At 38.8% G+C, this 15,971-nt stretch overlaps 1 protein-coding gene across 1 annotated transcript in view; it reads left to right on the top strand.

Annotated features, from left to right (window-relative positions):
• LRMDA (leucine rich melanocyte differentiation associated) overlaps window positions 1-15,971 on the top strand; it is a 979,651-nt gene that overhangs the window by 775,447 nt on the left and 188,233 nt on the right. The window contains 1 exon segment of the mRNA XM_023755143.1: window positions 12,465-12,549. Within this exon segment, the coding sequence (XP_023610911.1) occupies window positions 12,465-12,549 (85 nt within the window).

Here is a 15,971-nt window from a genome sequence, read left to right as displayed (position 1 = left end):
GTCAACAAGGGAGATTCTACAACCTTCCCTGGAAATGTGTGGTCAGTTGCCCCAATAGAATCATATCATTTAAGAATTCTTAGTTATGTATGGCTTTAATTTCATTTTCGGACAGTATCTCTGTAGGGTGGGTAACAAAATACTCCCCCCAACCCCCGGGGCAAAAAACACACACAAAAACAAGCCAACCTAAAATAACAGAATTCAGAGACAAAAACCTGATTAACCTTCTCTTTATAAAGACATCTTCATATGCTTGGATATTGACTTTCAATCGTCCCTTAAACCTTCACATTAAATATTGTCTTTATTATGCAACTTCAAAATTATTTACTTCTTAACATGTATGACAAGTATAAACACTATTGAGCCATGATTTAATATGAAAACTTGGTATTCAGCCATCTCAAAAAGCCTCTTTTGAAGATTTTATTGTGAGCCAGTCCTGGCATCGGGTCCTAAAACACGTTGATGGATGATGAGGGACCTGGCAAATGAGTCACCTGGCGTCTGTTCACTGGCCCTCCGGAAAGGGCTGCTGGTTCTCTTACTAAGACCGCTTTAATAGACAGGGACTGGTAACTGTGTTACCAAGCGACTGGAGAAGATTCCAGTAAAATCGGCCCATGTAAACACAGGTCTTTCTCTGTGAAGTCACTTTTGCTTCACATCAGAGACAATAGGGTGGCTTTTTTTCTCATCTCCTTTGCGCCTTTAACTGCTCTGCCCCCTGCCCCCTGCCCCATGGGACAGGGTAGCCAGCACCCACACTGCCCACGCTCCACACCCGCTCCCACAACTGTGTGTGCATCTGCAAATGACTTTGCTCCAATTAAGACAAAAGAAAAAACTGTATAATTTCGCAGTCACTTGGCCTGGAGAATGGATGCTGGGAGTTGGGAAAACAAGTGTGCAGCTTTCTGCCCACCCCAGGCACTGCGGTCAAACAAGTCAATCCAGCCGTCACAGAGGCCTCCACTGCCTTGTGAGCATGTTTGTGTAAAATCTTGGAGTCTTTGATCAAAGAATGGCATCTCAGGCCAGGCCCTAATCCTCACTGCCTTAAGGTGTTTAAATGAGTTTTAAAAAAAAAAGTTGATAACAGCTGGGACTTAAATTTGCCTTTGCCCAGCTTTTGTTTTGAAAGGGCTTCTATTATCTGTGGCTTCCCTTTTCGAAGCAAAGATGGATCATTGGGTAAACCAAAAAGGGAAAGAGGATATGGGAGGAAATGGGCGGAGACTCTGAATTAATCTTCTGAGGAAGAATGTTTGATCAGCAGGGAGGAGAAGATGGAAACCTCTGATGCTGACAGCAGGCACCTTTCTGACGAGGGTGTGATTGGCACCTTTGAAGCTTCAGTCGGGAGCCAATGTCCAGTGGGTCCGGGCTTCCTCTGTCTGTGGGTGGTGGTGTTAATAATGTGGCAACTGGGAGGATTAATTGCAGACAAGCAGCAGGATTACGAGGAGGGCTCCTCAGCTCTAAAAGGAACAGTTCGAGGAAAGCCTCTGATCTGTCAGCCTTGGAGGAAATTAGTGGGGGCAGACTCGAGGAGGCTTAAAAAAAGGCATTTAGGATATTAAAGCGAAATGTGAAGAGGATATTAAAATAGGGCAGTAGAAAGGCAGCGTCCCCCTCTTCCTACCAGGAATTTCCGTGATTTGTCCACATTTCCCAGACGCCTTCTTTTTACGGTTCAGCAGAGTGATTTCACTGGCATTACAACAGGTTAGGGAAGGGTTACACCGTGTTCCTGGTTGCACCCAAGTTCCTGTGCGAAACTTGTTTGCTCTCCACCACCTGGCAGATCCAGAATCCAAAGCTAAGGCTCCCAGTATAATTTTAAAACAAGTCAAAGCATTACTGACACCCTATCTGCATTAGCTATCTATTGTATATTTTACTTCTTACCCTTCTGGTTCAAGTCGGGATGTTGCCCATAAATCGTGCGTTACCATTAAAGAGGCCATTCATCACGCTTCCTAATGTGATTAATCAAGATACACCACAGTACCCTTAAAATGAGATCATTTTGATAAATCATGTATGACATGAAAAGACTTTATTCCTTTTAAGTGCAATTTAGGCTGTAATTTTTTTCCTCATTTATGATTCATGGGAGAAACATGGATAAAATTCCCTTGCACAGTTACACCTTATCTACAGCAATAACTCAAAACCACTTTTAGATGAAAATTCAGGGTCTTATTCACCAAAGCTGAATGCCAGCTCATTATTTTCTGGCATTCGGTAGTCCAAAAATAATGTCTGCACATTAAGCAGCATTCTCAAAAAGTTGGAGTTGGCCGAGCACCAGGCGCATCAATTACACTCTATCATCCTTAATAAGGAAGAAATATCAGATGTCCTCTTTTGGAATCAGTAATTCTCAGCCTTCACCTTCCCAATTTCGAATGATTTGGACACAAAAATGGTAGTAACAACAAAGGATGGGAATTTCAGCTACTTTACCTGGCTCTTGTCTCCTGTTGTATAAAGCTCAGAGGAGGTGCATTTTCCCCTCCCATGTGGCTCATGCTTTTTTTTTTTTTTTCCTCATTCCCCTTTTCTTGTTTCACAAATGAAACTACCATTTTGTTAGGTTGAGTTTTGTTTCTAAGCGTCTGGATCTCACAGCTGTCACAATAATTTGGGAAGCGACATTCATAACCTCCAATAGAAAAATAATTTGAAAGTGTGCCTTCTGGTGAGATCCATCAAGTTTAAGGTCACATTTTTGGTTAAAAGGCAGACACTGATGCTATTCATTAAAGTGAAAAATGGCTTGTTTTCCACTAATATTGAAATAAACTCTGGACGAATGTAGCCTTGCTGGCATGCACTTACAGAGAAAGCAAAAGGAAACACAGATATATTTAACTTGGACAGGGAGCGTCAACAGAGTTTCAGGTCTTTCTTGAGACAGGGAATCGGGAAGATTGGCTGAAACAAATGTGAACAACCAGAAGTTCCTTTGCTTCTTTCAGGGGATGAGAGCATTTGAAGAAGGATCCAGTGTCTAAGAATTAGGCACACTTGTGTTTTTTCCAACCCCTGTTACTTATGAAGGACTTCATCAGCATGTCATTTATTTCACTGCTGTTCTTAAGGATGCATTTTGCGGAGTGGATCAAAGCCCTGTATATGTGCTTAAGTGACCCAAGAGTGCAAATTTCCTATTCATAGCCACGTAACACAGCAAAACCCAAGTTTATTTGGGATATCATGTTAGTGCTTTTATTCTCCATGCCTTACTCAGATAGGGACTGGCATCAAAAATGCCTTGCATATTATTCACATCAAAATGAAATTTTCAATGCCTTTATTTTTTTCTAATATAAACAGTAAATTTAGAATATAAGGTCATTAAAGCTATATTTGCTGTTTAGGTTTCCATTTCACATTTATGACTTTCTATTTTTGCTAAAAAGATCTGTATATTTTTTTAAAAATATGCATGTATCTCATTTAAAAAGTTTCCTAGTTCTATCAACACTCAGCAAGACGCCCAAGAATGCAAGTGTAGGACATAAATTGGCAGTGAGTATTTTTCCTCCCTTTAAAACCATGTTCATTTCATTACAATTTAGTACCATGATTTTATTTCCAAAGCAGCTTTTCATACAACACACAATTATTTCATACGGGGTTGGGTAGGTCACCTCATTAAGCCTGCAAAGATCAAACCTGTTGTGATCCCCACAAATATCCCTGCCTTTATTCCTAATTAAAATGGCCCTCCTAAATTGTCTCAAGTTTATCAATACAAATAACAAGCTCAGCAAAATAGCCACAGTTGGAAAGTTAGTGGCGGAAGGTGACCTGGTCCCCAAATCTCAAGCAGAGTCAACTGTGTTGTGTCCGCAGTGGTGCCCTGCCACCTGTTGGCTTTGCTTACACATAACAGGGTATTGATGTCCCTCCCAGCGGCAGAGCAACCCTCTCTGACCCCTGTCCCAGTTCATCACCGGAGAGAAAAGAAGGGGCCATTTGAGAATTTCAGGCCTCCTGATTTCCCCCATCATTCATTTCTTTGGCCACATGTTTCTCCTGCTAATGCTAAAAATTTATGGCTGAGCACATTAAGGGCAGCACAAGTCCTTTCCTTCTTCTGGATTATTTCATAGTTTCCTGTCATAAGGAAATCCAAGAAGACGTGTCCTCAGTGGATTGTGTGTGACAGTGTCTGCTTCTATCTCAGGAATCCGAGGCGTGATGGATAAACTGTCAGCTGTGAAGGATGATATTTTCTCCATATTTCCATTATGAACCAAGCTGTCATCTCCTAATAAATTTCTTGCATTGGTATCAATTTATTTTTACAAGCCGAGGGTCTGATGTATTTGGGAAAGGCTCTGACAGCCCATCTGGCCCAGCTCGACAGAGCTGGCTCCACCTCATTTTGGGAAACTACTTTGGTTCCAAGGACAGAACTTGACCTGTAGCCCTTGAGAATAAAAAACTCTGTGAGAGGAAGAGGACACATGAGGCAAGTTCCTTCTTTGAAGCCAAAATAAATCAAGCCTGTAGGATTGCCATGACAGGATATTATTTCTAAGTCAACTTTACAGACCCAGATGAGAAATGCCATATGTAGCTATTGACCAAAGATGATTAGACCATCACAGCAGTGCCACGAATTTACAGATAAATTCAGATTATAGGTGGGCTAAAGATCTCACTACTTCTGTCCTCTGAAGGGATCTCAGTAGTGCTTTTCTGCTTGACAAGTAAGGAGTAGAATCCACTCAGGTAATAAACATTTGATTACAAATGATGTGTGTGTCCCTATGATAGCAACTACAAAGGTAGGAGAAGCCCTGAAACATTAAAACATAGTCAAGCCAAGAACTTAAATTAGCTGAAGAAATACGGTGTTGTACAAAATTAGAGTGAAGTAAAAGTAAATCATAGTTAATATTTAATGAGCAATGGGATGATCTTTGTCTCTTACCTTATTTGATCTTCATCTTTTTTGAGGTGGTAGATGTCATGATGGTTAAGACAGTGGCCACTGGAGGCAAGCTGCCTGGATTTGTGTCTCACCTTGCCATGTATTCATAACCCAAGAACCTACATGAAACCTTGGTCAAGTTATTTAATTTCTCTGGGTCTCAGTTTTCCTCATCTGTAAAACAGACATAGGGATTATAACTGCCTCAGGGAACTGTTATGAAGATTGAGTAAATTAATACATAGAATAAATTAACACACAAAGTAAGCACAAATACATTTTAGCTATTTTTAACTGTCATCATCATCATTATCATGACCATTATTATTATTTTATAGTGGAGGAAAGTGTAGCTTAAACAGTTCAAATAAATTGCCCAAGGTCATACAGCCAGATGGAGCCTGGCTCTAAATCTTGGTCAGTAAGGTATCAGAGCATAGGAAAGAGAGAAGCAGAGGATATACAAGTTGTAAATAAGTCAAGGACACAATCCTTGAAGCTTAATTAGCTTTTTTCTTAAGACTCTTTCCATTCCTAGAGCATAAAATAGCCCTTTTTTTCCAGAGCTCCAAACATGCTGTAGATGTTACTTAATAAGGGTTATATATAGCGGTGTGTTGGTAAATGTTCAACAACCAGTAATCTGGAGAAAAATTATGTGTACATGAGGTTATTGAAATTTTTATGTATATAAAGAATGAGTAATGCACAAGTTACAAATAAAATTTAAATATAGTACTTTTTGTTATAAATTCCATTGAGCCAATTAATTTTCACATAATACTTTTAATTATTTTGGCCAAACTCATGTATCCATAGCCAATCTAAGGTTACAATTGATAAACAAATGTAGTTCTGACATGAATATCAGCTATTTCCCTTCCTTATTAAGTAAGTCAAAACTTTACTCTTTTGTCAATGACATAAGCAACTTCTTTACTGAATCAGATACAATTTTTTAATATTGGAAAAATATGTCCTCATTTTTTGTGCGTGCTATTTGCAAATGGCTGAAGCTATAACATACCTTTAAGATTAATCTGTAATGTTAACATTTTCAAGAGCATAAAAGTACATGGTGAGTTATTTTACTTTTAATATAATTTATCTAATTGTAAGTGTATATAATTTAATTTTAAATAATGGCTGTTTAATAACTAACACAGCTGGTACAGTGTGACTCCAGACACCACTGGTTGTGTTGGCCTCAAAGGGCCAAAGCCATAAATCACATTGGAACAAAACTCTTTCAATCTTTGCTTATTAACTTTTACCTATTACAAATTGTATATCATTAAAAATTAAAGCATATACACTTTTAATATTTACTGTGTTCACTTAATATTATATAATAAAATATTTGCATATTTCTTTTTTTTCTTTTTTTAAAAATCTTTATTGTTGAATTACAGATATCCCCCTTTGCCCCCACTACCCCCCATCGTTCCCCTCCCTGGTTTCAACCCCACTCCAGGTCTCACCACCCTATTGTTTGTGTCCATAGGTAATGCATATCTATAATAATAAGAGCGTAATATGCTAATTGGACCAGATGTCCTTCTGGACGACCTTCTGGACGAAGCCGGGGCTGTGAGGGAAGCCAGGGTCCCGGGTGCCAGTGGGAAGCTGGTGCTGGCAGCCGGGGGAAGGAAGGCCTACTCTTGCACAAATCTCATGCATCAGGCCTCTAGTATACATATAACTTTTTTGGTTTATCTCTTCCCACTCCCTCCCCACTTCCCTCTGAGATTCCTCAGTCTGTTCCATGTTTCTATGCCTCTGGTTCTATTTTATTCATAGTTTACTTTGTTCATTAGATTCCTTGTTCATTTATTTTTAGATTCAATTGTTGATAGATATGAATTTATTGCCATTTTATTGTTCATATTTCTTTTTTATAATTTCATTTGGTTACAATAAGAAATTATGGTTATTCCTATAATGCCTGATATTTAGATTATTCTTGTTTTCTCTTGTTATATAAGTGTCTGCTAAACTTATTTTTGAAAGCTACTGCTCTAGATGATTTGTGAGGTCTTCTAAAACTCTGCCATTTTATGATTTGATTATTTCTGTAAAGGTCCACAATATGCCCATGCCCTTTCTTCCTTCCTTCCATTCCTGGTTCTTTTCCTCCCTACCTGCCTTCCTTCCTCCCATCCATAAATATTTTTGACCTACAGTGAAACTGATGACACTTTAGGCCCTAGCAGAACTAGACCCCCTTTAGATCAGATAAAAATAATGGGAAGCTCCAGGCTATTGCCCACAAAGGGCTCCCAGTCCAGAGAAGCCTTTGGCACAGCCCTTCCCTGCATTCTACCTCTGACTGACTGACTTCTGGTCTGGATTTCCCTTCAGCTCCCTAACTCAGCACAATGCTCAGCAAATGCCCAAACATTGCCTTTTGTCCCTCCGGGCTCTCTCTTGGTTCCCTGGTTAGTGACTCATCTTCATCCTACCTTACCTTCCCCCCTCCCCCAAATTTTTGGCTTCTTGCTCTGAACAAGACACAGCTAATCCTCCTCCTACCCCTGCCTCTCATGCCCAGTACATCTGTGGGAGTCTTTCAGTCTTGCTTCACACTGAAAGGCACAGTGCCTTGACCTATGAGCAGGTTGGAAGGCTCCACCTTCAGGCTGGCATGTCTTTGCCTCTGATTCTGGCAACTTGACTCACACTTTTGTGTTGAATTATGATCATGGTATATGGTTTTGTCTTTGCCGTTAAAATGTTTTATTCATTCAAGCATCATGCATTGACTTCTTTCTGTATTTCTGGCAACATGTTGGGTGCAAGGGTGAATAGTATAGTTAATCTTGGAAGTTAATACAGTTAAACTTGAAAGCTCTTTGTTAACTTGAATTAGAAATAAGCAAGGACATAATTACTGTTTCATGTGTCCAGGTGCCATAATAGAGGTCAGGGACAAAGTTCTGTGATAATGCAGAGCAGGGGGTAATGTTATGAGTTGGTGACTCTTATTAACCAGTATTAATCATGGATATAATTTTTTTATGAGTCAGGAATACAACCAAGGTCCTTATTTTACTTTTCTTGGTATTCCCAGCACAAGGCTTGGCATATTAGTAGGTGGTTATTAAATACTTGATAACAAAATGAGTGATGCTTTTTCTTATGAGAGAAAATAAATGTTTTTAGAAGAGTCAGCTTTATACCACAGTTTCAGGGAATGAATTGTGATGAAAAGTGAAGATTGCTTTTACTTGAAAGAGGCTGACAAATTTCCCAGGCCCGGGATCACTTTATGTGGTGCATGATTTAAGGGTGAGTGAGCATGCCAAAGCGCTCCACTTGAGCTGAGTGATGGGGAATGAGTTGTGGAGCTGTGGTCTTAGATGGTATTTTGTGAAAAATAGTAGGAGATTTATGACTATTAAACAACTTTGTAGCCTCCCCTTCTTGTTTTGAAGCCTGCCAAATCTCTTCTCCTGTGGTCTGTATCATGTTCCTTCAGGGCATCCGTGATGTTCAGAAATACCCACTGGAATGCAGGTTTCCATGGAATGCACCCAATGGGCAGGGGCTTGCATTTTACACACACATCCGAAGACATTTGTTTTCTGTAACCACTGAGTGAAATTCTCACTTTGCAAGTCTCTTGTAGAATGTACTGTACTTTCCTTGAATTTTTTCCAACGAGGTTGCCAAAGTTCTACTTTCCTTCCTGCATTATGGAAATGGCAGAGTGCAGTATATTAGTGACTATTAGCATTATTGATGTGAGTTTAAAAAATCATTAGCAACTCTCAAACTGTGAGTAGGAGAAGAGTACAGAAACCCTCAGCGTGCTCTGACAAATCTGAAGCAGAAGGACTTACCAGCCTGAGAGGATTCCAAGCCTTTACTATTATTTATCAGCTTTTCCCATTTTATTGTCACACTCAATAGCTTTAGAAGAAACAGATTTTTCATAACAAAAAGTTAACCAGACATGGCCCTAGTCCATGTTGTGCAAGTATTGGAAAATTGTTGGAGAAACTTTCCTCTAATTATGGGTTCATATCAACATAGGACTGTATGGATCAGAGAGGAGTCCTTGTTCTTTTCAATGTTTGTGTTTATTTTGGAGAAATTTTAAAAATATACAAAAGTTTTAAAAATTTGGTAATTTTCTAATATTTTGACATATTTGTTTCAAGGCATCTCTAAATAAAAATAAATAAACCTTATATAGAAAAGAGAATTCCCCCCCCCCCCCCCATTGCATTAGCTCTAATCCTATAACTCTGACCACTGGCAGAGGCAACCATTTTCATGAATTTAATGTATAACTTTTATAATTTTAAATGTTTACAGATACACATGAGATCAAAGAACTACATATTTACATAAATAATATTATACTACATTTATCATTTTGCAACTTGCCTTTCACTCTGCATTAAATTTTCAGACCTCCTCAAATTGAGATGGATAAATCAGGTTTATTGCTCTTAAATACTAAATATTATTCCAGCATATGGATATACAACATTTTACTTATTCATCTTCCTCATTGACAGACGCTTGAATTATTTCCAATTTGTTCTGTTATAAATAATGCTGCATTATTTATGTTCCACCTTACAGACCTGAGTGAAATTTTTCATAGGGTATATTTTAGATGGAATTGCTGTCCCAATTTTCAATTTTATACATATTGCTAAATTACTCTCCAAAGTATTTGAACCAATGAACATTCCTGCTGGCAAGGAATGAGAAGATGGGAATTCTGTTTCCTTTCATTCTCTGTAGCACTTGAGAGACTTAAATGTTTGCACTGAGATGGGTGAAAAAGATTGTCTTGTTGTTCTAATTTGCATCCCCTTAAATCCTAGTAAATTTGACCATCTTCTCTTTTATCTATTGACCATTCAGGTTTTCTCTTGTAATTACCTGACATTTCCTTTGTCCAGTTTTCTATTGTAATTTAATAAGGGGCATATGCATTCTGGATACTAATATTTTATTGTATGTTTTATAAATATCCTTTACCAGGAGTGATTTAAAAAGTAAAATGTAAAAGTATAATTCTTGCCATAGGTAGTTAGGAAATTTGGTAAGGACTCAAAGATTGGAGAGTACTAGTATTTGTAATTATGAAGATGCGGATTTACCCAAATTTCTCTGTCCTCAATTTAGCCATATCTTCTTAATCTAGGTAAAATCCACATTATTTAAATCACCCCACCTCTGTTTCTATTATCTCATCATTGTTATACTATAGTTATACTGCTTCAGTTTTAAGGGGAGTTCTTTATTCTTAGACAGGTAGCATAGAACTTAAGACATTGTCTTGTCCATTTCTTTTATGTGATAATTGTGTTCTTCTGAATCATGCTTGTAAGCATAACATTCAGAGACCAAGGGTGTATATCACTATGAGGCGATTACATGAGCTTCATTCTGATAAAAGCCAAGTCCAAGGCGTGGTACTTAGAGTCTTGATTGGTGGTAGTTTTCTTAAACATCTGGCCATGGAAGTCCCACCAAAAGTCAGAATTGGCAACATTGTTCTTTCCTGGATTCTCTTCCATGACTTGAGTTTATAAATGGACACTGAGCAGAAAAGTAATTAAATGGTAGGCATAGAATGATGACTGCAAGACAGAACTCAAGCTGCACAATTTTTGCTTTGACTACAATTGGAAATAAAACTAAATAGTTATTTTATCCTTGGTTACAAAGCTCTAATGTTTTGCCCAGTCAGGGGTACTTGCTGAAAGGTAGTTTCTTCCAGTAATTTTAGGAAAAGCTGTCATTAAATTGTCAACAGCCCAAATTGAGAATAAAAGTACTAAGAAATATCACAATATAGCAACCTAAGAATCAGATTGGAATTTTAGGCTTTTTTAGCAGTGAGGTGGAGCAGAAACATTGGCAGAGAAAGATGCTCCGGCCTCTTAGAAAGGAGTGTGGTAGATCTGTGGAAAGACGGCCTCCGTACCCCAGCCCATATGTCCTGCCTCAAGCATCAGAATAGAGGTCATTTTCAGAACACTGTCCTTGTGTCTCATTTATCACAGAGGGATTACAGGAGACCTTGAATGCAAATGGAGAAACACATGGTGACTCTAGTATTTGAATTTTAATCATATTTCTGACCCCTTTTATATCATTGCAGCATCCTCGATGTCTAATGATGTAGTACCTAGCAAGTCTTATCTACTTTTTAAAACATTTTTCTTGGTGACTGAACTTTTATCTTTCTGGACCCCATACCCTTGCATCAAGGTTAAACACCATGTATTTCCCTTGAAGCTGGAGAGAAGTAATGCTACCTGAAATCTGTCTCCACCTTAGGGACAGAGCTTCTGATCTCGCACCATTCAAAACTCTTTATACAAGTCTCCACTGAAAGCTGCTTAATCAAACATCTCAAAGGTCAGAAAGGGGGGTTAAAGGGTTTTTCTAGCAAGTAGGCCTAATCTCCGACTTAGTTTTGATTCCTATAATGTAGATAATCTCTTTGGAGGAAAGGCCTGCTCCTAGCAGGGCAAATATATCCCATAGAATGTATTTCCTCTTGCAGAAGGAAAATGTAGCATTAATGAAATTTACTTTTTCATGAATCTTTGAAAGGTTGTAAGCTTAGAATTTTGATCCTAGCAGATGTTCTTCTTTTGGGATATTAAAAAAAAAGTAGCATTTGATTCAGAAGTCTCAATGAGAGTTGCAAGGGTGATGCTTTTGCTGTAAGAAGCCACATTCTGAGTGTGACACTGGTCATCGGTTCTAAGTGACAACTGACTTCACAGCCGTGGTCCTTTCTTCCTGCCTTACCCTTCTTGGAAGTAGAGCAAGGCAAAGAGAGAGTTAGCAGCCTGGGTCACACCATATATAGAGTTTGATGGTTAAAGAGCTATTTTTGTACAATAAAAAAAAAAGCATCGTCATAGACGTATTTCATATCATTTTCTTATAGGCCTTGCAATAGCAAAGTTTTGTTGATAACCATTATATATATTCCAATTTCACTTGGGTTTCTCTTGTGAAATTCAGCCAGCAACCCCGATTGCACTGTCTGTTATGGCTTCTATCCTTTCACATGATCACTTCATACTGTGGATTCTTAAGTCTTCATCCAGGCCACTGGGCCCACGTAAACCAGCCAAGTTTTTCCCTTCTTCACTGGTTTCCATAGAAATCTACTCACAGTGAGCATTTAATCTGTGGGAATTACTAGAAGAAGGCACATGACAGAAAACTAAGTCTGCATCATTTCCTGCCTTCAATCTCTCTTTTCTCCCTTTTCATTCAATTCAGCACAATGAACAAATAGCCCTTTCTCTCAGAGCCCTTCCTCCTATAGGCTCCTCGAAGCTTTGCAGTCTACCCTGCACTCACCAGCATCTCACCTCAACTCAGACAACTCTTGCTTCCTAAGAAGAGTCTGGGTCAATACTGTTTTTTGCAACCCCAGATCCTAAGGAGACATGTTTGGTAAGCAAAGGTATTTAGTGTTTGGTGTTGCTTCACCTTGATATTTGCTTTTATCATGCAGGCTTCCAGTGACAGCGCGGCTGCCCCTCCAGAGTGCCACTACACACCCCTGCCTTCTGCTTCCAGGGAACTCACCAGTCACCGAGGTAGGAACACAGCTTTTCTTGCTCTCCTCTGTTACAGGGAAGGACACCTGGCTGTGTATGCTCTGGGCCTTGTTACTGCTGCCTCGGTACTTTAGCAAGAACACAGTGCTTTTCAGTCCTTAATGAGAAAACCGTACCTGTCAGCTCTAGCAACTTGAATTCATATTAAACAGAATTTAGTGGCAGTCCACTGGGAAGGCAAATAAATCCATGGTATAATATAATTTGGTGAATTTTTATTTTAAAAAAAGAGTTTATAGTACTTAAAAATTACTAAGATAATTACCTCCAGCAAAAGGAATGAAGAGAAATTAGAAAGCTCACTAATATTTGAAAAAGTGTCATTGTTTAGGAGTATAATAGTTGAAATCTGTAATTTAAAAATAAACGAACGGCATATGACAGCTAAAAGGAGTTTCAATTTGCCTGGAAATATTGAAGAGAATCCATCTGTAGTTTTCCCTGAATTCTCTGATCCCCAAAACAATTTGGCTTCCCCAGTTTTTCCAAAGCCTTGAATTCCTACTGCCATCTGTAGAGTCGGTATGGAATATAATTTAACAATGTCTTATCCCTAAGCTGGCTGCTTAGGCCAAGGACTATGTGATCCCATTTGTTGAAACTGGTTAGGACAGGATGAGGCCCTGTGGTGTAACCTGTTTACCTCCTCTTAGCCCAGTCATGACTACAGCCACGTTTCCTAATTGTGAACCTACCTTCCAAGGGTAAGTAAGAACAGGCTTAGACTGAGGGCATTGCATACTTTAAAATTGTTTCCCCAAGCAGCAAATTCCCTTTGTCCATGCAGTGGTCACTTAGTAAGGATGGTCCAGCTTTGTCATCCCAGCTACACTGAAGAGTCAGTGGGTAGGAGAAAAGGCTGTAGAGATGCCCAGAAAGGGGTGAGCTGGTCCTCTGAGAACATGTGGGCTCTGGGCATATGGCGCATTTCTGTAGAAAATGGTCCAGAGGTCATGCCAGGTTCCTGTTGTCTGTGACTTGGGCTTGTGTTGCATCTTTGAGGTCTGGGCACAGTAGAACTTTCCTACATTTAAATATACATTGTTCCATTAGGGTTCAATTGTGATACAGTTCATTGCATGTCAATTTTGTGAAAAATCAATTTTGCTCCAAGTCAGGTAGAATAAATTGCTGCCAACATGTTATATTTTAAGAGGCGTGAATTGGTCTCCTTCACTAAATGTCCTTATGAAGGTTTTGAACACATCTCTTTAGAGACATTTTTTCAAATTCCCCTAGGATAATAGTAATGCCTAATCTAGAAAGAATAACAAATTAACCTTAGCATCATATCATCATGGGTTTATCTATTTGTTTTTGGTAGTTGGATGAAGGTGATTTTACTGTATATAGCCTGTTGAATACACTGCATAGGAACTGAAATCTCAGACTCCTTGTAAAAGTTGATATGACCATGAAATTGAGATTTCACAATAGGAGGATTCCATCAGATAAGTGTTATTCATGAATAAGATAAAGATCCTCTGTCATTGTAACAGTCAAGTAATAAATCTGAACCTTAAAGAGATGGGATATAAGAAAATAAGTTTTGAAGATATTTTGAGTAATATTTGGAATATGGAAATTTTTGCCTAAGGTGGTTAGAGTGAAAATAGGTGCTCTTAGATGACATCAGAGCCCAGCATCAATGGAAAAAATGTTATTTAAAGGAAGCCAACAGCTGGTGTCTTGATTTTTCTGAAGAACATTTCTATACATTTATTGCACATGGTGCCTGATCAGTGCTAAGGACTCGGGTGGTGGAAAAAGCAAGAAAGCATCATGAAATGATGGCCAGGTTTTTAGGGCCTTTATACATGAGGAAACCAGGAAGAGAGAGGCAAAGAGGCTCAGTAAGGCCGAATTATTGGACTGATCTATGTGGGGGAAAGATGAGACTGATATATTTCAGCTTGGCAGGAATCATACAATCACCAATGGGAAAAGCCATATATTTTGGCACCCAGAATGAAACCACTTAGTGTCATCTTTTAAAAAAATATTTAAGTTAAAAAAATTATTCTAAATTTCTGATCATATGAATTGGCAAGCTATTTGAGTGTCATTGATTAATACCCTCATGGAAAAAGCTTACAAACATTTACTCAGATAACTACTTTCACATTGTGAAGGCAGGTTACATCACTTCTCTCCCAGGTGAAATCCTCCATGGATCTGAAATTTGGTCCATAAAACCTTAAGTTCTATTTGCAAATAATGTTTGATTCCTCTAGTTCCCAATCTCTTTTCATTCCGCACCAACAACTACACAAACTATCGGGCAGTAGTTCATGTGAAAATTGCTATTTTTTGATACATGTCATTTCCCCTTTACTTGTCCTTTTATGTAACTTCCAATGTCGAGTTTGATGGGCCTAAGATTCATGTCCTAAGGACTCTAAATTCAAATGCAAGAAAAGTCAGGGCCCAGGATAATGGTCAAGAGATAGGGGACTCTATTTTTCCAGTGATGTGCAGTACTTCCTGCTTCCTGGATGAAACTTTTTTCTGATCTTATCTGTTTTTATTTTTCTCCTCTTGAGGTACTTATAATGTTTATGTCTATATCTTCCTTAGTGCAGTTGTTCCTAGTCTGCTTTGTCTGACAGAGGTCAGGTAAAGGTACATCTTGAACTTCTCACAAATGAAAGCTCCCTGAGGGGCTGTACAGATTTGAACCTGTCTCCCCTCTCACATTACTGATTCCTACTCATTCTTCAGGTATCGGCTTAAGTATCACAGCTCCAAGGGGATTCTCTGATCCCACCCTGCACATTTGTATTAGGTTGGGTTTACCTTTGCAGGGACTGTCTTCCTAGATAGGCTTTAAGCTCTTAGGAAGAGTGGAGGAGATTGTGTCTGTTTGCTCACCACTATATATGCAGTGCCTCCTACTTAATAGAAATTCAGAAAATATTTGTTCAGTAAATGATAAGTGATGGACACCTGGGGGAAAGTCAGTAACTCAGATACCTCTGCAAGGTAGCTTGACTGTATCTGAGAAAAGGGACCCATCTTTCCTTGGGGAAGGACCCATCTATACCGAAGGGAATAGCCAACCGTGTGGACCTCAGACCACAGTTCTGCTGCTCTCAGAAACCCAGATTTTGTGGATGGAAGCCATGTCTATTGATTCAATGCCAGACAGCATTTAGCAACATTACATAACTTTTGAGTAGATAATTATTTTAATGTCATAGTTTTTAAACTCTGGTGTTATGATAGTAGAAAGGGAGTAGGACAAATGGAAGCAACTAATGAAACTTTTACTAGAACAGAGGCTCTCAAAGAAGGGCCTGAACACTCAATATGATGCAGGTTGTGCTGTAGTTAAGGTTTTAGAAGGCTCCATCTGAGTCTCTGTGAAAATTCTGCTCTAGGCCTGAGCATGTCTTCAGAGT

The sequence above is a fragment of the Myotis lucifugus genome, unplaced genomic scaffold (assembly GCF_000147115.1).
Source record: "Myotis lucifugus unplaced genomic scaffold, Myoluc2.0 scaffold_69, whole genome shotgun sequence".
In the NCBI taxonomy this organism is placed as follows: Eukaryota; Metazoa; Chordata; class Mammalia; order Chiroptera; family Vespertilionidae; genus Myotis; species Myotis lucifugus.
Note: the sequence above shows the minus strand (reverse complement) of the source record. Positions and strands in the feature narration are given on the sequence as shown.